The sequence below is a fragment of the Phoenix dactylifera genome, chromosome 12 (assembly GCF_051530095.1).
Source record: "Phoenix dactylifera cultivar Ajwa chromosome 12, Ajwa_hap1_PhDact_Kaust_v1.1, whole genome shotgun sequence".
Lineage (NCBI taxonomy): Eukaryota > Viridiplantae > Streptophyta > Magnoliopsida > Arecales > Arecaceae > Phoenix > Phoenix dactylifera.
In genome coordinates this window covers 6,904,835-6,927,906 of record NC_143201.1, presented here as the reverse complement: position 1 = coordinate 6,927,906, position 23,072 = coordinate 6,904,835, and the positions used below count along the sequence as shown (strand labels likewise).

The window sequence follows — 23,072 nt, the reverse complement described above, 5'->3', positions numbered from 1 at the left end:
TTGCATTCTGTCATCCCTTTTCCAAGGACATTACCTCTCTGCCTGAGCACTTCACCTAACAAATGCATTTTAAGAGCCAAATGAGAATGATTGAAGTCCAAGCATCTCCTTCTCATGCTTTCGTCAAAATCAAGAACCTAGAAGCATAAAAATGAAGAGGAGACATGAATCCATCATGGAAAAGGACTGGCTCATTTTACACAACCCATTCCTCTAACATATATAAACACCATACACTTTAAGGTGTCAGATGGAAGCTTCATTGCATTAGCTTGCAACCAAACCCAACCACAAGTTGTAGAAGACAGGAAAAATCTATTACTTCACCACCAGAAAGGTAGACTAGTTAAGATTTCCAGAAGTACAAACATCATTGTCAAAACATTCATGAACCTTTTTCTCCTTTCAGACGGCATCCTCGTATTCAAGTATATGGGCCAGTTCCGGCGAGAGAGAAAAAGCCACCATCACTTCCCTGATCCATATAACTCCCAGATGGGTAACTATCCATTACAAAATAAAGGATTTGTTTGGTTTGGTGGAAGAATTTTTCCTCACTAGAATATTTTTTCTAAAAAATTAATTTCTAAAAATATGATATTTGAAAAAAATAGTTTTGGCATATTTGGTTGACCATGAAAAAGTGGTAACATTTTAGAGTGGTTTATGCTGGGTTGAGTATCTACTCTCCTGAAAAAATTATGTGAAATATTTATCAAATCCTTAATAAAGAGAAAGATCCTTATCCATGAATTTTGATGCCTTATCTACTATATATTTCTACCATAGTCCAGCACTACACTCTCATCTATCTCCATCTTCTCTTTTGAATGGTGGTATGAAAGTGACGAAAATTCTTATAAATCAAGGCACCTGGATCCATACTACTCTCTATCCTCCCTCTCACCCACACCTTTCTGGCTAGTCCAACGTTGGTGGCATTCATGCACACACATTTAAGCCTCATTTAGTCAAGCTTGGAGAAAAAAATGGCCTTTTACCTCAACCATCGAGCTCCTCGTAGATTCTAAGTTTCCTAACTTGTCGAAATAAGATGAAAAAGGTGGCAACAAGCTTTCTAGCATGTCCTGTAGGATAATGTATAGTTATCTTTATATTATCTTCCGTAGGACATTATGTAATCATCATCACACTGTTACCAGTTGGACAACTGTGTAGTTGTCATCATGCCACCAAAGAAGAAGATGAAAGTTTTCATAATTGGACAACTAGGTAGTTCATTGTTTCACATCGAGGAGTCTCCAAATTCTCAACTGGGGTGGTCAGGGTCTTCTCCTGCAGCTCCACAGAGAACTAAAAAGTTCAACAATCATGCAGATTCTACCCCTCTGAGGGAACTTGCCCAAGAGAGCCATATTCCCCAGTAGGAGATGACTCATTCTCAGGCTGGTTCTCTCCATGATGTGGTTGCACAAATCAAAATCCACATGGAAGAGGGTCAACATGACATTTTGAAAGTGATCACCAGCTAAGTGGCCACAATAGTAAGACCATTCATGGAGCAGAATGAGGCTGTATCGACTTTAGTTTTAAAGTATGTTGATCAACTTGTTGCAGTGCTGACTGGTCATTTTTAAGTGCAGTTTACTCTAGTATATAATATAGTGAATAGGGCTAATTGCATTTCAGCCCATCAATCCTTGCAATATGGGAATGCCAAGTTGCTATAGAGATATGATTTCTAGAAACTTTCAGCCTATGATAAGAGCAAGGCCGAATTCTATCATGGTGAGACCGTTGAACTTCAAGATCAAGGTGATAAGAAGATTACACTGGAGCAAGAACTCCCAACAATCTAGTAGACCCATTGGTCAATAATGCTACAAGCCTCACATGGTCATCAGGTGAGCTTCGGGTGGACCATAACCATCCTGATCCTTAGAATCCTATGTAGAGGAATGCTGGTGATGCTTCACCAACTACAATCTTAACCACAAGAATAGGTCGACTTATTGGGCAAGCGATCAGAATATTTAACCTTTAAGACAGTCTTGGCTAATAATAAGGGCTAGGGGTGAACCTCAATGTGTACCACCACCTCTATTGCAACAACTTGTGGTACCTAATTTATATGATGGGGGACACCTTAACATATTCCACCACCTTTACCTTAGCAATCGTTGTCACAGAATTTTTATGTTAGGGGGCAATCATTTTACAATCATGGTGACTTCCAAGTATACAACAACCCTCTTTATCAGTTGGTGCAAAACTGGCATTCCCTACTCAACCTACCATCCGTGGAGTTGAGAGGGAGAATTTGAACGTTGCACAGTTGGTTGAGATAGTATGAGACCAACTAGTGTGCACGTATCGGCCTGCATTAAGGTTGGTATATCAAAAACCATATCCTGAATTGTAGATTAGGTATATGAATTTCTATGAGGATATAAAGCTCCAAAATTCTTGAAGTTTTCAGAAGATGATAAGTTATCTATAGTGTATTATATTGATTGATTCTTAGTACAATGCGACAAAGCTGATGATAATGATTTTCTCAAGCTTCGTCCATTTCCTAATAGGCTTGCTTTCACTTAGTAAATAAATTTTCTCTTGAACTCTTTTCATACTTTGCAAGATCTGGAGCTTCAATTCCATGCACAATGCTATCAGATTAAGCCCAAAGTTGTTGATAGCTCACTTGGCTAGTCTACTTCAGTAGCTTAGTGAATTCATTAAACGGTTCATGGTTCCATTCAAGAGAGCTAAGAATCGCTATTATACTTCTCGTACAAAGGCTGAGAATGTGAAGATAGCATAGAACAACCCAAATTTGGAATAAGAAAAAAAATTGCAGGGTAGAAGTTTACCGTTCTCTTCCGGTTGATGACGTAGGTAGTGAATTGCAAAACCATATTGTAGGAAGAGGAATAGAGGAAAGCATCTAGCGAACATATTCCTTGAACCCTAAATACAAGATTTCGACCTTTGAGGCTGCTGACTTCGAGCAATGCAATCTCAAAGGGGATGATTGCAACGAGATTGTTGTGACAAAGATCCACATAGGAAGACCACAGGTTTGCAAAATTTTGAGCAAGTCGACTTCTTAGAATTGGCCTATACAACCTCTACCAAAAGGAGATATGAAATACTCTTCCAATATTATGAAGATCGAGCAGATTTTTGATAATTTGCTTAAGAACAAGTAGATTCGGCTTCCTGAAGGGTATAAAGTTCCTCAGCTAAAAGAGTTAAGGGACAAGAAATATTACAAATGGCATAACAAATGGAGTCACCATACCACCAACTACATTGTCCTGTAGAACTCCATCTCAAAGGCAATTGTGGATGGAATATTGAAATTTACAGAGAAGAACAAAGGCATGATGCTGGTGGATAGAGGTCCTTTCCCAAAAGTGAGATAAATGTAACTTTAGTGGATCTGAGGTTCTTGATACCAATTAAAATATGGTAGATCGATATGGATAGGATATCGATCAAGCATTGGCTTGGTTCAATACCTAGACGGAGTTTATTGAACTAAAAATAAAGAGTATCCATATCTCGATGGAAGGTGCTCTTGTTGTAGAATTATAAGATGGGAGACAATCTAGTCGAAAGAGCTACTCTACAAGCATAAATACTATTGGTACAAGTTTAACAAGCTAGATATTTAGGATAATTGTGAAGTGGGACCTTCTAATGCAGACAATGGAAGCATGCCTATAAAATCTTGAAGAGCGGCTAATAAGAGGGAAGTTGCAAGCAAGCAGCAAAAGATGGAAGGATCTTTTGTTTAATAAAAAAAGATCAGTCTAAGAGTCTTGGTGTCAGAAAAGTGTGTCTCACCTAAGTCTGATAGTGGCTTAAAAGATAAGAGGAGTCGACAACTCTTCACTTGGTTGTCCAAAAGGAAATGGGCATTTTGAGCACAATGAAGGGCAAAGCCATTATGTGAGAGTTGCAGTCTCCAGCTCACAATAGAGGCTCAAAATTGTTAAGCCACTAGTCCCTTCTCAAAATCAATGGTGCAAGGTCTAGTTGAAGTGCTACCTTTCTAATTGCTACTAAAACCCTCTGTTTCCCACAAGGACACAAAAGAGGCAATGACAAAGATTGAGGACGATGGAGAAATAGTAGGTGAAAGAAAAAGTACAAATAGCTAAGGAGGAATCTGATTATTCCCAAGCTGCTGCTACTTTGGTCATGATGGCCGATATTAGAAGATTTGAGAGCCAAGGCCACTAGCTACATGATCTAGTTTAGCTCATTGCTGAATAAGGTAGAGATAAAAATTGTGTTCACTTTACCATTCATTTTTCAAGCGAAAGTTGGCTTGAAATAATTTATGCTCTAATTCAAATTCTCTATGAGAAGGTGAGACAGAATCAAATCATCACAAAGCTAGTGAACATTATTAATGGGGATAGTTAACCTACTTAATAGGATATGAGATAGTTGAGATTTGTTTCGAATCTCTTACACTTTGCCTATTACCATATTTTGTCTACATTATTAGATGAAATCTTTCTTACCCCGAATAACAAGTATCAACCACTGCCTTGATTAGGAAAGTTCACAAAAATGCATTAAGAGAGAAGGATGATCAAATTAGTTTGTATACATTAAACCTATTATTAATTCATATTAGGTCTTTTTGTACCTTGCTATAAAACAAAATAGCAAGTTATCATAGAACCAACTGCAACAAAGCTACTTAGAGGTACCAAAATCAACCAATAATACATGAAAGAGTATTTTCAAGTGATTAGCTTGCTAAAGAAATCATAGAATCCGCAACATTAGTTTAGCAGCATTACACTTTGGCCTGCATTTATGATAAATTGTCGGTATTAGTTTGTAGCTCATCCTTATCATAAAATTTGCAATATTATTTTAGTGGCAATGTTAGAAAAAATGATGCTTTACCTCGTAATTATGATAAATGCCAAGTATTAGTTTATAGCTCGCATTTATCATAGAATCCATGACATTATTTTAGTAGCTTTTCTAAAAAATACTGGAAAAAAAAATTTCTCCATATTTATGATAAATTACTGGATGTTAATTTATAGCTTATCTTTTCTTTTTCCCAGCAACGAGTCAAAAGTAGTTTTTGAAGATGTAATTAGCTGACCCAAAATAAAAATGCTTGCTTAGCATTCAATTTCAGTACCATGTAAGGATGCACGAGATTGATATGACCAAGGGTCTTGATCACTAATTTGACCAGATTTTGTATTAGAAATATATTAAAATTATAAATTATCTAAAGAAAAATATATAATATAAAAATATTAAAAATTTGTGCATATTAAATCCCACTTTAATTGCAATATGAATAGAATTGTCTATATTTTAATGAATTTGTAAGGATATAAAAATATAGGAATATGTTAAAGTTATTGATATTTTTAAATATTTTAAACAAAATGGTTTTGAAAATATTACAAAGAATAAAATAAGTAATTCCTTTTGTTCTTTTTTATCAAAGGGAAAATGGATCAACTTTTTTATTAAAAGAAATAATTGTTGAAATTTGAAACATGACAATATATTTTAAATGAGTATTTTATAACTTGAATAAGATTTTAATAACTATAATAAAGCTTAACTTTAAGAAGTAGATATCATGGTAGCCAGAATAAAATCCTGGATATTGCATTAGCAGACACTTGTCTCACATTTTTAAAAATGCGAAGGATATAATTGGAAGCATATTTTCAATTTTTTCCAACATTTTTTGACCACTAGGGATTCTGTAAATTCTTGTAGTAGCTATTGTAGCATTCAAGATGAAAGGGCTACTAACAAAGTTGGTAAGTTTCTAGAACTTCTAAAGGAATTCTAATTATATAAAATTAGTTGATCTAAAGCTTATTATGCTATGAAGATGCCTATGTTAGCAAATTGTTTTCTAATTTCTGAAATACTTGATCTTGAAATTTAAGAGTGGCACATTTCATGTGCATCCCTATATAAAATCTTACATAGCCCAAATAGGAACTATCAATTATTTGTCCCCACTCGTCACTATGCAGGTTCATATAAATCTATTAAGAGATATGATCAATAAATTAGCTTGTATATGTGTATAGGATCCTTGATACTGCCACATCATAATCTAATTGGTGCAAATTCAATACCTAAAATTTGAAAGTAAGGAGGAACTAAAATAGTAAACCATTTTCCATTGTATGGGCCTCTTACAACATGAAAAAATTATTTATATATGTCCCAAAAGTCAAGTATTCTTCAAATTAGTATAATTTTCTTGGAGAAAAATATTGTCGTTGTACAAATATATTGTTATCACCTCTACAGAGAGGGTCTCAACCATGATCCCTAGTTGTTTGGAGTTGCCAACAGTTATTTATGGCTTAAAATTGAAAAAAAGAAATAAAAGTAGATAAATAAGACGGATCTATGGAATTCTTCTCTAGATAAATCTTGAGGATATTATTGGGAAAGGACTAAGTAGGAGCGTGCTCTCTCTAGCCATTGGTATAAGTTGTATTTCCTTGTATAGAAGAGCCTAGGATGCATCCACTATGTGCCAATTGGATAAGCAATGACGGATGAGGCCTAGTAACAATGAATTTTAGCTATAATACATCTTAGGATGTTATCAGTTACGGACTTTGTAATATAGGAAAGTTTCTAGAGGGTAAGATCAAGAGATCCCAGACTCTATCTACTTGTCTAAATACCGAAAAAAAGAAAAATCAAAGATCTACGTGCTAATAAGTAAATACATAACAATTGAGTTAAAATATGAAAACGAATAAAAGAGCAAGCCAATCTATCATCAAGGTGCAATAATTTGACCATCAAATTACAAAATTAGCATCATCATTATATGAATCTAACAAAAAGCAAAGTAAAAGAGATGGTTGAGAAACTTCTTCGGGTGGATAGGCTTGCATTTGGCACACTACTTTTTATTAAAAGAGATTCCTTGGGGACCTCCTTGGATCTTTGATGAGGCTGCTTTTTTTTTTTGTGCGTGTATATGTGTGTGTGTTGGGGGGGGGGGGGGGGGGGGTGGTGTCTATATCTAAGGGAATTGATGTAAGAGGGGAGGAAAAAATGGGACGGGAGAGCTAAAGCTCTAGGGAGAGAAAAATCAAAGAGATAAAGGCCTAAGAGGGAGAAGAAGATACAATTCTCCCGTCGGACTGTTAGTATGGCGGAGTTTGAATTTTAATTAGAGAACGATTAAGATGATGCCAAGTAGGATTCAATTATTGGCTTAAGGAGAGAGCCATAAAATCATGGCTTAGTTTAATAGATAAAATGCTCTCTTGATTCTGATAGCCAATTGTTTTGGGGGGGGGGAGGGGGCCTTGAATTTAGTCCCACATCGGCTAGTAGCGAAAGGTTCTGTGCCTTAAATGGGGAATGGAAATCCTTTCCTCTCGAGGCGCCTTTTGAAGGGCAAAACCGTGAGGGCAGTGGTCTCCCCCCGTCTGCGCTGGACGCGCGGGCCGGAGCGCCCAAAGGGCAGTGGTCTCCCCCCGTCTGCACTGGACGCGCGGGCCGGAGCGCCCAAAGCAGATAATACCTCGGGAGGAACGCAGTCCTCTTTCTCTGCTAGCTTAATGTGGGCTATGCTGTTGTGTGAGGCTCCAGCCAAAGGCCGTCCCCGCAACAGATGGCGCCCCAGGTAGGGGGCGCCTCCTCCCACCGTTGACTACCCCTCAGGACTGCGGAGGCTCAAGAACCTTCCCGCTGGGGGGCTATGTTGCGGGAGGAGGAGGGGGCCTTGAATTTAGTCCCACATCGGCTAGTAGCGGAAAGGTTCTGTGCCTTAAATGGGGGATGGAAATCCTTTCCTCTTGAGGCACCTTTTGAAGGGCAAAACCGTGAGGGCAGTGGTCTCCCTCCATCTGCGTTGGACGTGCGGGCCGGAACGCCCAAAGGGCAGTGGTGACGCGCGGGCCGGAGCGCCCAAAGCGGACATACTTCGGAAGGAACGCAGTCCTCTTTCTCTGCTAGCTTAATGTGGGTTGTGCTGTTGTGTGAGGCTCCGGCCAAAGGCCGTCTCCGCAACACCAACAATACTCATCTCCTTTTAACTTTATAAGAAAAAGTTAGTTACAGCTCAAATATATCATATATATTTAATATGCTTGCCCCTTTTTCTAATATTTCGTGATTTCTGGATAAAATTTTAGGTGTTTTTGCCATGATTTTGGTTAGTAGGGGTAGAGATATCTAAAAGATATAAAATTTTAAAGCCGGCTTCCAATCTTACCTTACTAAAGCTTGCCTTATCACCTCCAAATTCAATTCAATCCTTTTACCAAGCAACTAACCTAGCCCAATCCTTTCAACCCGATGAGACCTAATTTTTGCGTAATCAAGTTATCTTTTGATGAGCCAACAAGTATTACCTTAGTTGGATGGCACCTCTCTCTTAAGGGGTTGTCCTTAAGGAGATCTAGGGTTAAAGCCTAAGTATTGCTAAAAGAAGTTAGCTTCGGATTAGAACAAAAAGTAGAGTTAGGTTTAGTTGAAAAACCAAGTTGAGTTTGAGTTGATCCTAATCTAGCCCAACATGTCCAAGTTGCATCCCTATTACGTTGAAAAGAGGCCCAGGCTGACTTGTGGCTTGTTACGCCACTTTAGCTTCGGATTGGCTTTTGGGCTACAGCTCAAGAGGGTTGGGGTCAGCTTCATGCTCACGTTATAGAGCCCATGGATGAATGCTCACTTTTAACACACGAATCACCGAAACAGTTGATCTTGATCGTTCCATGATTTCTTCGTATGTGCTAAGTTCGGACAGTGGGATGTCGGAAGTTTCCAGGGCGGAGATTCGTGGATAAATTCTGGCCGTTTGATTCACGCACGAGGAAGACCGCCTTATGCAGTAAACCACGGGTCAGCGTGGGTTGCGTACTTTTCTCTATTCGCCTGTCTTTTTCTCCTCGATTTCCCTTCAGTCCTACTTCCACCCATCTCCGAGATTTCTCTCCATCTCTCTCTCTCTCTCTCTCTCTCTCTAAGACATGACGATCGGTTCTGGAGGATCGAGTGTTGTAGGTAATGACGTCTGAAACCTCGACCGATTTCGTTGCGGCTTCGGCGATTTCCGTTGTTCTGTAGTTTATAGATCAGTTGTGTATTTCTTTTCCTTCTAGATTAGTGATCTGGATTGAATGCTGGATTTGATGTCTTTTCTCTATTATATTGATTTACAGTTGATATATAGTATGCTGATTGTGGATTAGATATCCGATCATGTTCTGGGGAATTCTGTAGGTGAATTCTTAATTTTGTCTTAGGGATTTTGGTTAAATTTGTATCTTTTAAATAACAACGGACGTTTGGTATCTAACGGGCAATCGGTAAGCATTCTACGTTCAGCATACTATTGAACGATTTTTTTTGGAAGTTTGTTGATGATCATTATCATTATCATCATCATCACCATCATCATTATTAATCTGATGCACGAGATTTAATGCTGTGAATTCTTAGTCAAGCAGGTGAATTTTTTAGCGTATCAATGTTGGATAAGGGGTTTGTATTTATTAAAACTGAGATACATGTATGCCTCACTGGAAGATCCACTCATAATTTGAGTTCAATTTCCTTTTACTCTATTACCATATGAGTTTCCTTCAGTACATTTATTATCAATCTGCTTCAGTAGTCATGAGCCATTTGATAGGCAATTAATTCTTATAGGACTCTCTGTGCATAGATTCTAATGGGACCCTGAGAACAAGGTCGTACTATATAGAGATAGTTTTCCATGTTGCAATAATTGAAATCGTTTGTCTTTTCTATTTTAATCTGATACAGAGAATGTGGAGGTCTCTATATTTGAGGTTTTTACATGTTCACATGAATATTTGTTTGCCTCTTGATAGAGGTAGATGATTATGATTATGGAATGCAGAAACTTGCATTTTGATTATGATGTTGTATCACCTTGAAAATATGCTTTTAATGCAAATTTAGGTTCAATTCTGCAAACGTTTCTCTCTTCTATCTGATATCATTTTTATAATGTTAGATTTTACCCCCAAGATTCAGTCCTAACATTAGAGCTGGTGTCCTCCCCTTTTCTGACATGTCTACTTTTTGTTTAAAGTTTCAATCTTCTTTTGAATCCACTTGTAGTTGTCTTGGAGATGTCAAATTTAATGGCTGAAAGAGAGGGGAAGGTCCATTCTTATTTGCAGTCCACTGTGATGTTGCTCATGACATCTTGGACTTTTGACGCCACTTGGAAATGTGAAGATGTAGTGCCCAACAATGATAAGATGAAGAGGAAAAAATTAAAAGAGCAGTGTCCCTATTAAGGTCATGATTTTAAGAAGAAAGATTGAGAATTAATGTACAAGTGGAGTCGCTTGAGGGTGAAGTTGTACTCTTGAGTGTAATAGAGGTATAATAATGAAATTTAACATAAATGTAAAAAAAAATTCTAGATTTCTGTTATCTTATCCTACTTCATTTTCACATGCATAGACTCTAGGAGTGCAACTTGCATCAGGTTTACACAAACTCCACCTCACTCAACTTGTACTTTTGACTGGGTTAATCTCCTCTAGGATTGATCGTTCTTGCTGGTAAATATCTTGTAACATCATATGTAAGTTGTAATGAAACTCTTGTGTGGATGTGACCAAATAAGGAAAAAAACGATATAAAGCCATCTCTTGATCTGATCTAGCCTAAAATTGTTTTTATGGTTCTTGTTTTTAAATATCTTGTAACATCATATGTAAGGTTGTAATGAGATTCTTTTTGGGGGATGTAACCAAAAAGGTCAAAAAAAGCCATATAAAGTCATCTCTTGATCTGATCTAGCCTAAAATTCGTCAGGTTAAGTTTGGTCAGCAATCTGGTTGAGTTCAATTTAGCCTTTAATCCAGCACCTGCAGTTCAAGTTGCATCCTAGGATAGGCCCGTACTCTAGGCTATTATGTATGTATGTAATATGTATTCATAATACATATACATACATAGAGAGAGAGAGGGATTGCTGAATCAGTTGATCTCAGCCATTAGATGACACAATTGTTTGGGCCCATCGAAGAGAGCAACCACCAGCCCTTCAGTCATTGATGATATGGCCTTAAAACTTTGGAGACCACACTACTTCTCAGATGGTGGGATGTCGGTAGTGAGGCTAGGGTGAAGATAGCAGGCCAACTTTTGAACCCTTGTTTGACATCAGACACCTACCAGATGTGGGCCTACAGATGGAAACTTCCAATGTGGTACATCAAGTGTCAGCGCATACTATGCATCTTTATTAGTCTGTCTTTTCCTCATCAGTTTTCCTTTGTTCCTATTTCCACGTCTCTCTTGCCATCTCTTGTTCTAAGATTTCTCTCTCTACAACATGCCGATCAGCTCCGGAGGATCAAGTGATGTTGGTATTATCTATGAAACCTTGACTAGCTTTTCGGCTTTGGTGTTTTATAATTTATTAATTCATTATGGATTTTCCCTTTTGAAGGATAAGTATTGGATGAATGCTAGATTTAGGGCATGTTTGTATAATCCTATTGGATCCTTAGGATTGGAAAAAGGATTTCTAGGATTACAGAATATAAGGCCTAGCCTAGCCCATGTACTAGACCTTTTCCAACCCATTCCTGTAGGGAGAAAAAAAGACTTGCTGTGATCTTTTTTTTTCCTTCTTATGGGATTCAGGCTGGCCCACTTTAAATCTATTCTTGGAAATTTTATGAATATAGGCTTAGCGCAGCCTATAGTCTTGTGATCCTACTGGTTGTACTGGCCCAATCGACGAGTCCTATAGGATTTTCATCCCAATCCTATAGGAAAATCCAAACAGGTCTTTAATGTTTTTTTCTTTCATTGCTTTAATATTAATATATGTTATGTCAATTTTGCATAGGCATATAATGGTCCATGCCTTTTGTGGAATTTTTTAAGGTGAATCCATGATTTTGTACAAGGAGTTTTGTTTAGTATTGCATATTTAGAAGTGAAGGAACTTTTGTCATTTAATGGACAAGCAATGAACAATAATATACATTGGTTCTGATGAGTTTTAAAACTAAGTTCAGCATTTTATCAAATGAAAAAAAAAATCCGAGAGTTTGTTGTTATCTTTGATATGACGCAAAGGCTTTGTAGTGTGAATAGTTAAGTAGGTGAATTTCTAAGCATGTCAGTTCTGCATAAGGGATTCATATGTGTTATGAAGATGCAAATACATTTTATAGGAGGATCCACTAATAATTTGGGTTTAAAGAAACTTCTCTACTTCCAAATTGGTTGTCTTCAGTATATTTACGACAATCTGCTTCCATTGTCATGGAGCACTTAATTTGGTTTTTTATGAGGCTTCCCTTGCATAGATTCCAATAGGACCCTGAGATTAATCTCATAAAGTAGACAAAGTTCTGTCTTGCAGTTATGGAGTCTTGTCCTTTTATTTTTAATCTGATCCAGAGATTTTAGTGGTCTTTACAAGTGAGATTTATGCATCCTCATATGGATATTCATGGATTTCTGATAACTGTAATGTTCTCATTGGATATGTCATGTTTTGTTTCATATCTTTGCATATCTGATGCATGGATTTTCGGTCAGAAAATAAATGCATTTTTGCCTGTTGAACTCAAGTTTCTCTGTTTCCATTCAAAAGCTGGAGCTGTAGAAATTCAGGTTTCATCTGTGATGTGTATGTGTGAGAATTTTTTCATCCCTCAATATCTGTAGGAGGAAAGTTTTGATGATTAGTAATTTATTGGATGTTCTGAAGTTGACTGCTATGTCATAGGATCATTAATTGATATAAGTGACTAAACAGGTTTGGTCACCTTTTATGAACTTCTGTATTTCTGTAATTACACATCAGACTTGATCTGGAGAGTATACTAGTAAGTTTCTGTCTGAGATCTTTTGGCTGAATGAATCATTGCCCTTAAGTATATTCTTTTATTTTTCTGCTGGCAAGAAGGCTACTTCCTAGCATTAAGTTAATATTAATAATTAATCTTTATAACAGAGGAACTATAGAAGAATTATCACCATTCCTTCCAATTTGTATGGTTAAAACAACTTTAGTTGGTGCTGCTACCACAGTGGACTGAATTTTTGGGAAGTGAACTTTGTTTTATTCCGAGACATGGATCTTTTTTGACGTTGGGAATGGCTCAAAGCCTCAAACTATATTTCAACTGTATGCCTATGGTTAAATCATTGTCATAATATTGATGGATTTATAATTGTCAGACTGCGGAAACTTAGATTATGATTATGTTGTTGTTTCACTTTGCTCCATATGCTTTTACTGCAAATTCAGGTTGAATTCTCTACTCTTTCCTTTCTCTTACCAGATATCGTTTGCTAATTGTAGATTTTGCTGACCAGACATGGAAGATGGCATCCCTCTGTTTTTGAAATATTTATTTCTTGTTTAAATTTTCATGTGCCCCACATTGATTTTCTACATCTTATATGATATGATTCATTTTTTGGATTATAATATATTGCATATTATTTCTTATATTGATTAGTTTTATGAATTTATTAATTTTGGGCCACCCTGGCCTCTGGTATTTGCTTATTTCTTATGCACTAAATGGCTTCTAGCTGCCCATCACTGCCAACAGTCTTCTAAATCATTGATGTGCTGCAAAATATTTCATCAAAGGGATTGAATAATCCTTAGTCACCAGCTGATGGGATTAATGTTGTCAATCAAATCCTTCCTATTTGGTCAGCCAAATGTTGATGCACTTGCTGAGTTGATTTCCCTGACAGATTTTGCTTATTTCATCTAAAAGTGAACCTTTTGTTGTTCTTTTCGCCCTGTTTTCACACTGCACCGAATAAATCTACTTTTATATTTTGTAGAATTTTGAAATACATATGATGCATTTTATTTGTCTTGGCTTATTGCACAGTACCTCGAAACTTTAGATTACTGGAGGAACTTGAACGTGGAGAGAAAGGTATTGGAGATGGCACAGTAAGCTATGGAATGGATGATGGAGATGATATTTACATGCGATCTTGGACAGGGACCATTATTGGTCCAATTAATGTATACCTCTGCTTTATCTACATTCAGTCATATACTTGCAAAGTGGCACGATCTTATTGACATTTGTATTTTAAAGGGACTTGCTCATAGTTACTTACTGTATTTTCTTTTCAGTCCACATCATTTCTGTGAAATCCCATTCATCATACCACATTAGTATGTTAGCCTATCTGATAGAATTTTATTTATTTTATTTATTTATTTTACATATGAGGCTTCGAAATTTCCAATATCTCTAATTACTGGTTGGCTGTACCCTGATGCATTATGGAACAGTTTTGGATATTTGCATGCTGTTTCAGGCTTGTTCAAATGAAGCACCATAGGAATTATCTGTTTATAATGGTGGTTGGAAGATAAGCTAACATCAGAAATCTGAACAAGGACTTGTAAAATTATTTATGAACTAGTTCGGGGCTCTGACCTATTAAATATCTAATGGCATAACCTTTTTTGACATCTGTATATCTTACAGAAGAAACTGTGCTTATAGTAAATCCCACACCGAGTTCTTTATTAACTTTTTTAAGTTTATTGACAGATACTTGTATTAGTCAGTATTTATGTTTCTCATTCCACTGGATTGATACTCAGTCACTTAATGGCAGACTCTTATTCAAAGTGCCTGAACAGTTTCCTTATAAGACAGGGCTATAATGACCCTTTTCTTATATCTTTTGATTTTGGTTAGTCTGAGAAATTTAGTATAGAAATGTAGTATGGTTTTTCTAGGTAGTTTAATATGGCTTTGTGAGCTGTTCCTTGTAGCTAGTTATGATTTGTTGCTTATTGCTTGGGTTCTCATGTTTGTGATATATATTTCTTGTATGTTTTTGTACTCTAGGACTTCCATGTGAAAACTGTCTTTCAATTTGCTATTGAACCAATCTCTTTGTACTATCAAAATCAGATGCCACTTTTCCGTCCATATGCCTATTTTTGTTGAAGATTATTAAGTAATTCATGTTCTTAATATGGTCTATTTTTTATTATATGTTTATCTGGACGTGATTTGCCTTGAACCTAACAGTTGCAAACTACCCAAGTCAGGTTAAGAATAATCATTCAATTCAGCACAGCTATTTATTATCAGTAAATTCAGTGATATTGACACCTGCTGAAGTCATTGATATTCTTTTCCTTTTCTGTTGAATTGCAGTCGGTACACGAAGGTCGTATCTATCAGTTGAAGCTCTTCTGTGATAAAGATTACCCAGAGAAGCCCCCAAGTGTTCGCTTTCACTCGCGGATCAACATGACGTGTGTTAACCCTGAGACTGGAGTTGTAACACTCTAACCACTACTATGCTTTCCTACGGTAGTTCCAACCAGCACAATAATGATAAAGAAACAGACAAGCAATTTAAGCCAAGCTTGACAGAGTATATTCAAGCTTGGTTCACCTATCATTTCAAGCAAGCTTGGGCAAGCTTCTTATCAAGCCAAGCTTAGCTTCTATCCAATTTTGCAAACTCAAGGTGTTCAAGCTATGGGCCAAGCTTTAAAAAATGTTAAAACTTGGCTTGTCTTTTAGTTGTGCTGAACTTGAACAGTCTGTTACCAAGCTTAGCCCGAGCTGTTCATGAACAGCTTGCGTTCATTTGTAGCCCTACTTAGGAGCCATATTCTAGACTATTAGAGATCTTTTTGTTAGTGGTCTTCGTTATACTGCTGAATGAAAACTTGAGATTGCGAGTGTTCCAGGTTGAGGCCAAGAAGTTTGGAATGCTGGCAAATTGGCAGAGGGAATTCACCATGGAGGACATCCTGACCCAGCTGAAGAAGGAAATGGCAGCCCCACACAGTCGGAAGCTTGTTCAGCCCCCTGAAGGCGCCTTCTTCTAGTATGTGGAAGTAAGAAAATCCTATACCATATCTTAGTGGTCCTGCAAAAACTTGAATACAAAAGATGGTCTCATAATGCGTTCAAAACACCTGTTGTCTTTTGGCAAACTGTGTTACAACTTTGATGGTTGAATGGGAATGTTCATCATTGTGATAAGTACTATTCAGTCCAAGCTAGTTAAACTAGATCATTTTTGAGCTCTTGATTTCTTTCCTTGTTATTACTTTTGAAGTTCCAAATCTTTACTATTTTTATTATACCAGTTAAATTGTAGGTTTATATTCATGCGAAACGCGAAACCCCAAAATTAGTTCACATTTTATTCTATAGGGTATCTGACTCATGCACGTTAAGCATATCAACTGCTTTGTTATATCAGCAACTAATGAATGTACAGGCAGACGCAATGGGAGTTGAATTTCAGCAAGGTTAATCTTTCTTTTGGGTTATGCTCCCTCTTTTTTTACCAAAATAATAATAATAATAATAATGGAATGTGTGCGGATATAATGCCAATTGATTCTCGTTTTTGTTTTATATTTTCATTCTTTGGTCTCGACTACATGCTTTGTCGTGTAATATAGGAAACATTGAAATGCTACTATAATATAATATCATAAACATCAATTATAATGTTGTGGTATTGATAGGATTGGATGAATGTGTTGATAGGTGAGATAGTTGATGAGGATATAATGTATTATAATTTTACATCAGGTTACCATGACCATGGTACTTATGTTCGAATTATTGCTATTAGGTACCAGATACTAAGCAATAAAAGCACTAATTGTTGGTTACTTTGTTAATAATTTTATATTACCCATTAGAAATTATTGCTGTCATTAACATTGTAATCAATATATTTAATATAATATAATTATTTTTAAATAATTAGAAAAATGCTAAATGCATTTGCAACCATTTATGAGGCCTGCATACCGTAGTTCTATTATATAATCCTTCGACTGCCTTACTACAATGGCATTTAAAACATGCACACACACTGCTCCTCTCAAATCCAATTTAAACAACTACACTATTGATTATGACCTATACTACTAAAACTATTTTAAAATATAATATTAATGGTTGGTGGTGTCATGTTCTGAATCCGAAATCACGAGACAAATGTAATGACCGCTGCATACTCAACTGAAGCATACAAGACTTTCAACATGATATCATAAATAATGTAATAAAATAAAATAAAAATAATTCAAATTCAAATTTTAATAAATAATATATCTGGCTACTAAGAAATATTCAGAATTTTTTTTTTGTTTTTTTTATGGGAGGAATTTTTTTTGTTCATAAGAATCTTCCATCAAAATAAGAAACCTATAAAATATCTTCAATAATAAATTATGAATACATATTCTAATTCTAAGCCATGTCACTCTGTTTTGCTCACGCTTCTAATCCCATTTCGATGGCAACACCTCATCAACGACCAATTCTCTGAATGTGTAAGAAAAGAAGAGACCAAATAATAAACTTAACTATCCAGTAGGTAAAACTTCTTTAACCGGATAATTCATAAAATAAATTAAATAAGTTTTCTGTCTAATAATAAGCATATAAATAAAATCATTCTACTTCAGCAAACCAATCTAGAACATTGAATATTGCTTAGATATACGTTTTCATATTCATGAGTTCTATTTGAAAATGTTATGTTTAACTCAACAATCTTTTAATTATGACCATAATATCCTTTTGGCAAGATCCATAGTATCACATTTAACCCCGTAGGACTTTTTAGTATCGCAATTAATCCCTACGAAGTAGGTTTTTTAGCATTACAATCCAATATTTTTAAATGGCTCTTATTAATTGCTAGGATATGTGTCATCACTTAACCTTGATACTTATCCTTGCTACTTTATGCAACATTGGTCATTCTTGCCATGCATGGTAGGTAGTGCTACCACTTCACTCACATCCTAAGTAGCGATGACATGAGTGTTACTTAGTTCTGATACATATCCTTGTTATTCTATGTCATATGAGCTACTATGAACATGCATGGTGGGCTACTATTTTTCTCACGATCTAGGTAGTGTGAGTACTACTTCCACTTCATGTGTAGTAGTTATTGCTATTTAACCACCATCCTTGGACTCTGTTCCACTAAATTTCTTATCCTATGCTGATAACTTTAGCTTCCCTTATTCTACACCACAATCACTCTACTTGCACCATTGGTATAGTAGTTTGCATTCTTGGTTTTTCGACCTGCACTCTCTTAATGTATCGACCTGCATCCTTGAGGTTTCAGCTTGTACTTTTGATGTTTCGACTTGCACCTCCCTTGGTGTATAGATGTGCATCCTTAGTATTTCGGCTTACACCCCTTTTGTTATTTTGACTGCATCTTTAGTGTATCAGCCTACACTTTAGTGTTTCAACCTACTCCGATACTTGATAGGAGGCTGGCATCCTTCTAGAAGTACTTGGCTTACTAGCCATGTATTTCAGCTTACTAATCGAGTACAACTATGACCTCCTAATTAATGCAACTTAGCTTGATGGTTACGTACATCTTCGGCCTATTGGCTGAATACCGCATCTTTCTGACCAATTTTGACTTTGCACCTTAGTATTTGAAGATTGACATTCTTTTAAAATATTTTCTTTGGCTGCATAAGATGTTACTTTTGAAGATCTGCTATTACTCGATCCATACTTGATGGCCTTTTAAGGCTTGTTATTGGTTGATGTTCGGATTATAGGCAATTACTCTAGATGTGGTGTAAACAAGACCAACAAACCTGAGACTGTTGATTCCGAACCTCATAATTCCTCTTGCAGGAGTTACCTTAAGAAATACATGATCGCCCACTTAAAGCTCTAGTTCATGTCTCCTCTACTGCCCAAGTATGCAACCTAAGAAGGGAGTGAATTAGGCTTTTCGAAAATTTTAAGTGGAATGCAACAAAGTAAAACTTGATAAGTGAATATGAGTGCAACGAGTAATTAATAAGTAGATATGCAAGTGATTAATGCAAACAATTCATGCAATACAAATACAACCAAATTTATAGTGATTCGGTGCAAATTCTGCACCTAAGTCCCTTCTTTAGGAAATTTTTTTGAAAATTTTTACTATAATCTTTATAGGATTACAGTTCGATTATTTTATCCTGGCTCACAATCAATCCAGTTAATTTTCACGAGCAATTAACCAAAACTACCACCGAACTTATTTTCAGGCTCAATACAATTCAATTCAAGATTTAGATGGACTTCTCAAATTTCAGTTCCTGACAGATTCAAAATTATGGTGTAACATATATTCTCTTTTGTTCCGGTTCTAGATTAATTGGATGAAGTACATCAAGAAATAATTTTTTCTTTCAAGAACAAAATCTTGTTGGAATTATCCATATCCGTTTCATCTGTCGGAACTATATTACAATATATATATATATTCATATGTTTGTCTCTAGCATGAACAGTTGATGAAATACGGAGGAAAGTAGAGGTACCGGAAGAATTCCTCCCTGCCTGATAGGTATTATATTGTGATCAGTTTAGTAGTTAATTTTTTTTTATGATTCATATTGCTAATAAAATATTACCTGGCGCTCGATTTGATCCTGTGACAGTGACTCGTACAACTAAAAGAGGCAGCAACGACACGGAACTTAGAGGAAAGTGGAAGGAATCGAAAGAGATGTAGAACGAAATTTGGTGAAGACCGAGAGTGGCTGACCGGGTCAAGAAATTTATTGGTGCTATGGTGTAGTACCAGCACTAATTGCTGTTCCACGACTTGGTCAGCTACCATGAGAAGTTGACTCATAATTGGGCAGTCGGTCAACAAGTCTACAGGCTAATTTTTTATTTCCAAACATCTCCGAGTCTCTTTAGCAGTAACAGAAGAAAAGTATTCGTTTCATTTGTCAGCAGTTTGAATATGGAATAACTGAGGCACTGCTGAGGATGTTCTTGGTGCAGTGTCTATTGTAGTCCACTGAGGATACTACTGAAACCCTTTGTTTTCAGACCATAGCCTAGTTTCCCTGTTGGAGGAAAATAATATCCTTTGTTCCCACAAACTTGTGAGGACAGAATAAGAACGTAAATTAACATTGCATGGTTCACAAGTTTACAAGGATTGTGATTGTCACTAGTTTTGATGCATCAGAAGGTGCAAAACAATGGGTTTTTGGAGGATTGTGATTTGTGTGAATCTTTTATCCTTTGACACATGGTGAGCAAGCAGGTTGCTGGAGTAAAAGATGGAGTTTTAATTTCTTACTAATCAAGTTGTTGGTGTAGAGATTTATGATTTCTCTTTTCATCAACTGGCCACTATTGTATGGAACTATCTAAGGTGAAAGAAGGATCATCATGTTTTTGTGGAAGGTTGGTAGCAAAGAACTAAGAGCAAGTGCAACCATGTTTGCATATGATCAAGATATTTTTGAATTCTTGGATGATAGAAAAGGGGTCCACAACTTTACTTTACGAGGAGCGTATTTAAAATCATCCATTACGACTACAATGAACTCATTTAAATATATCATGCAAATTAATTATTTTCATTTGTTTATCAAGTTATCGATTGCTTGCTTTTAAACGCTAATTACTTTTGAATATGATCCAATGATTTATTGAGTCTTATTAAGCCGGATCTAATTTAGTCTCCCCTTAAAATTATTTTCCGCCTGGTTCGAACTTGATTTGTTTAGTTCAAACGCAGTCTAGTTTGGGAAGTCCAGGTTGCATCTTTCATTACAAAAGAATAATTGTTCTTTTTTCGCAACTCGACTGCTGGATCTCACTCCGCATAAATTTCAATCTGAATCATTGCACGATCGAACGGTGGATTTGTGCTCTTTATTTGAGCTTCTTTTTTTTTTTTTTTTTTCCGAGTCTGACCTGTTCTCTTCGTTTAACAGCCCTGGACAGCATCACTATTCCTTTTTTCAGTTTCCCCATCAACTCTATCAAAACTTTTTTCAGCAAAAAAAAAAAAAAAAGAAAAACTCTATTAAAACTTTCTTTACATGCATGTGAATAACAACATCAATGCACCTTTCTCTATCCTGGAGCGTGACTCACCATATAAAAACAAAGTGGGAACAACGTATGCTTATCCGGTACAACCAGGACCCATCCAGTGACACACATCGGATGGATGTACTCTCTCATGATTGACTTGCGTGTATATGTAACCACGTTTTGGAATTTGAAAGTGGTTGCCTCACCCGGGGGGAAGCATCCGTCCATACCCATCTTCCAAAGACCAAGTCTGAGGGCGACGTATGAAGACAAACCGGTCAAGCCTCATCTTCCACGCCTCTTTCCAGCCACCGCCACCTTCTTTAACCCGGAAATTAATGAAGCACACGGTTTCCACGCCCACGCCGATCCTCACTCCACACAAACGCCAAAGTAACGCTCTACCCCTCGCTGGGACCCACTCACCAAAGCATCGCATCTTCACCACCCATCCACGAGTTTCCCGAATCTTGATCCAATCGAAACGCTCACCGGTGCGCGGGCCCCACGCCCTAGAAAGGAAACGCGACCACTTCTTCCTCCTCTCTTCGCCGAACCATCCCCCTTCTCTCTTCTTTATAAAAGACCTCCACCGCCCCCCTCACCTTTCCTCACCACCAAATCGCGAACCGGAAAAAACCGGACAACGTAGGTAAAAAGACCGACTCGGTTCGAGCCGCTATGCCTTCTCTCGAGGCCTCCAAACGACCGGTCCAGATCCGGTCCGTGTACGCCGACAACCTCGAGTCGGAATTCGCGCTGATCCGGGACGCGGTGGACCGGTATCCGTTCGCCGCCATGGACACGGAGTTCCCCGGCGTGGTCTACCGGCCCCGGAAGCACCCGCTCCTCCTCTCGCCCGCGGAGCGGTACGCCCTCCTCAAGTCCAACGTGGACGCGCTCCACCTCATCCAGGTCGGCCTCACGCTCTCCGACGCCGCCGGCGAGCTCCCCGACCTCGGCACCGAGGGCGCCATCCGCTTCGTCTGGGAGTTCAACTTGCGCGACTTCGACCCCCGCTGCGACCGCCACTCGCCGGACTCCGTCGAGCTCCTCCGCGCCAACGGCGTCGACTTCGACAAGAACCGCGCCCACGGCGTCGACTCCCGCCGATTCGCCGAGCTCCTCATGTCCTCCGGCCTCGTCTGCAACGACTCCGCCGTCAGCTGGGTCACCTTCCACAGCGCCTACGACTTCGCATACCTCATCAAAACCCTGACTTGCCGCAAGTTGCCCAGGACCATGGAGGAATTCTTGGGCCTCGTTAGGGTTTTCTTTGGAAATCGAGTGTATGACATGAAGCACATGATGAAGTACTGCGATAGCTTGTATGGTGGGTTGGACCGGGTGGCGAGCACGCTGCAGGTCGATCGGGCCGCCGGGCGGTGCCACCAAGCCGGCTCCGATAGCTTGCTCACATGGCAGGCGTTTCGGAGGATGAAGGAGCTCTACTTTGCCAAGGATGATGACGAGAGGCACGCCGGAATTCTGTATGGATTGGAAGTTTTCTAATATGAAAAAAAGATGATATTAATTCTGTTCCTCTCTCTCTTTTCTTTTTATGTGAATTTCATTCTTTGTGTAGTTCTTCTGTCAAGAAATTTAATTTTTTGGTGACTATAAGGATCTGAAGGAAGGTAAAAATTGGTTCTTTGATGATAAAACTGCAAGCATCGGTTATTATATCTTTTTTAAACACTTCCACAGTTTAACAGAACAGGGAATTAGAAGGATCATTTAGGAATTGGAGGGTTTTTTAATGGAATTTTTGGAGTATTTTCTCTTGTTTATCCTTTATGAATTTGATTCTTTGATTTGTCTAAATATTTTGTTATTATACTGAGAGGGAAGGTGAATCTTGGGTTTTCCAAAGGAAATTGCTTGCTTCCATGGCAGGAATTGGGACACAAGTTGAGGACAGGCCTCCAGAGATTTTAGTACTTGCTTTCGATCTCCCACTATAAGTCTGGGTCGAGATGGTTTATCTTTAGTCTACTGCTGGGATTTTGAAGGAACAAGCTATGCGAAGGTTTGGATAAGGAAAGTTTGCTCTAGTATAACTTTGGTTCCTGATGAGTTTGGTCTCACTTTGACTATTTTCAGAAGTGAAACAGACAAGACCAACCACTCCTTAAGATCTTGCCTATCTATAAGAAAAGAAAGCACCAATTGTTATCTGATAGTAGTAAGTTTGCCGAGTCATGC

At 37.6% G+C, this 23,072-nt stretch overlaps 2 protein-coding genes across 6 annotated transcripts; both read left to right on the top strand.

Annotated features, from left to right (window-relative positions):
• The first annotated feature begins 8,823 nt into the window (after positions 1-8,823).
• On the top strand, positions 8,824-19,963 carry LOC103713643 (ubiquitin-conjugating enzyme E2 variant 1C-like). 5 transcript variants are annotated; one of them, XR_005506946.3, is made up of 6 exons: positions 8,854-9,009; positions 13,869-14,008; positions 15,168-15,293; positions 15,713-15,862; positions 19,316-19,371; positions 19,466-19,963. XR_005506946.3 is itself a non-coding variant. In XM_039115899.3 (5 exons), exons 1-4 carry the CDS (start codon positions 8,976-8,978, stop codon positions 15,851-15,853), a joined length of 441 nt encoding a protein of 146 aa, XP_038971827.1. In that variant the 5' UTR covers positions 8,854-8,975; the 3' UTR covers positions 15,854-15,862; positions 19,466-19,963. The 5 variants fall into 5 exon arrangements, 3 of the variants coding, with proteins under 3 accessions (XP_088564320.1, XP_038971827.1, XP_026662972.1); XR_005506947.3 differs by having other exon boundaries at positions 19,307-19,371; XM_039115899.3 differs by lacking the exon at positions 19,316-19,371.
• A 1,459-nt stretch (positions 19,964-21,422) lies between these two features.
• On the top strand, positions 21,423-22,484 carry LOC103713644 (putative CCR4-associated factor 1 homolog 11). Its single transcript, XM_008800650.6, has one exon. The coding sequence runs from the start codon at positions 21,549-21,551 to the stop codon at positions 22,377-22,379; it is 831 nt and encodes a 276-aa protein (XP_008798872.1). The 5' UTR covers positions 21,423-21,548; the 3' UTR covers positions 22,380-22,484.
• The last annotated feature ends 588 nt before the right edge of the window (positions 22,485-23,072 follow it).

Bases quoted from the DNA above. Each gene is read 5' to 3' on its own strand.
- LOC103713644 (XM_008800650.6), top strand. From the start codon at position 21,549: ATGCCTTCTCTCGAGGCCTCCAAACGACCGGTCCAGATCCGGTCCGTG.
- LOC103713643 (XM_039115899.3), top strand. From the start codon at position 8,976: ATGACGATCGGTTCTGGAGGATCGAGTGTTGTAG. The intron at 9,010-13,868 runs GTAATGACGTCT...CTTATTGCACAG, and splicing joins TGGAGGATCGAGTGTTGTAG to TACCTCGAAACTTTAGATTA. The intron at 15,294-15,712 runs GTAACACTCTAA...CGAGTGTTCCAG, and splicing joins TTAACCCTGAGACTGGAGTT to GTTGAGGCCAAGAAGTTTGG.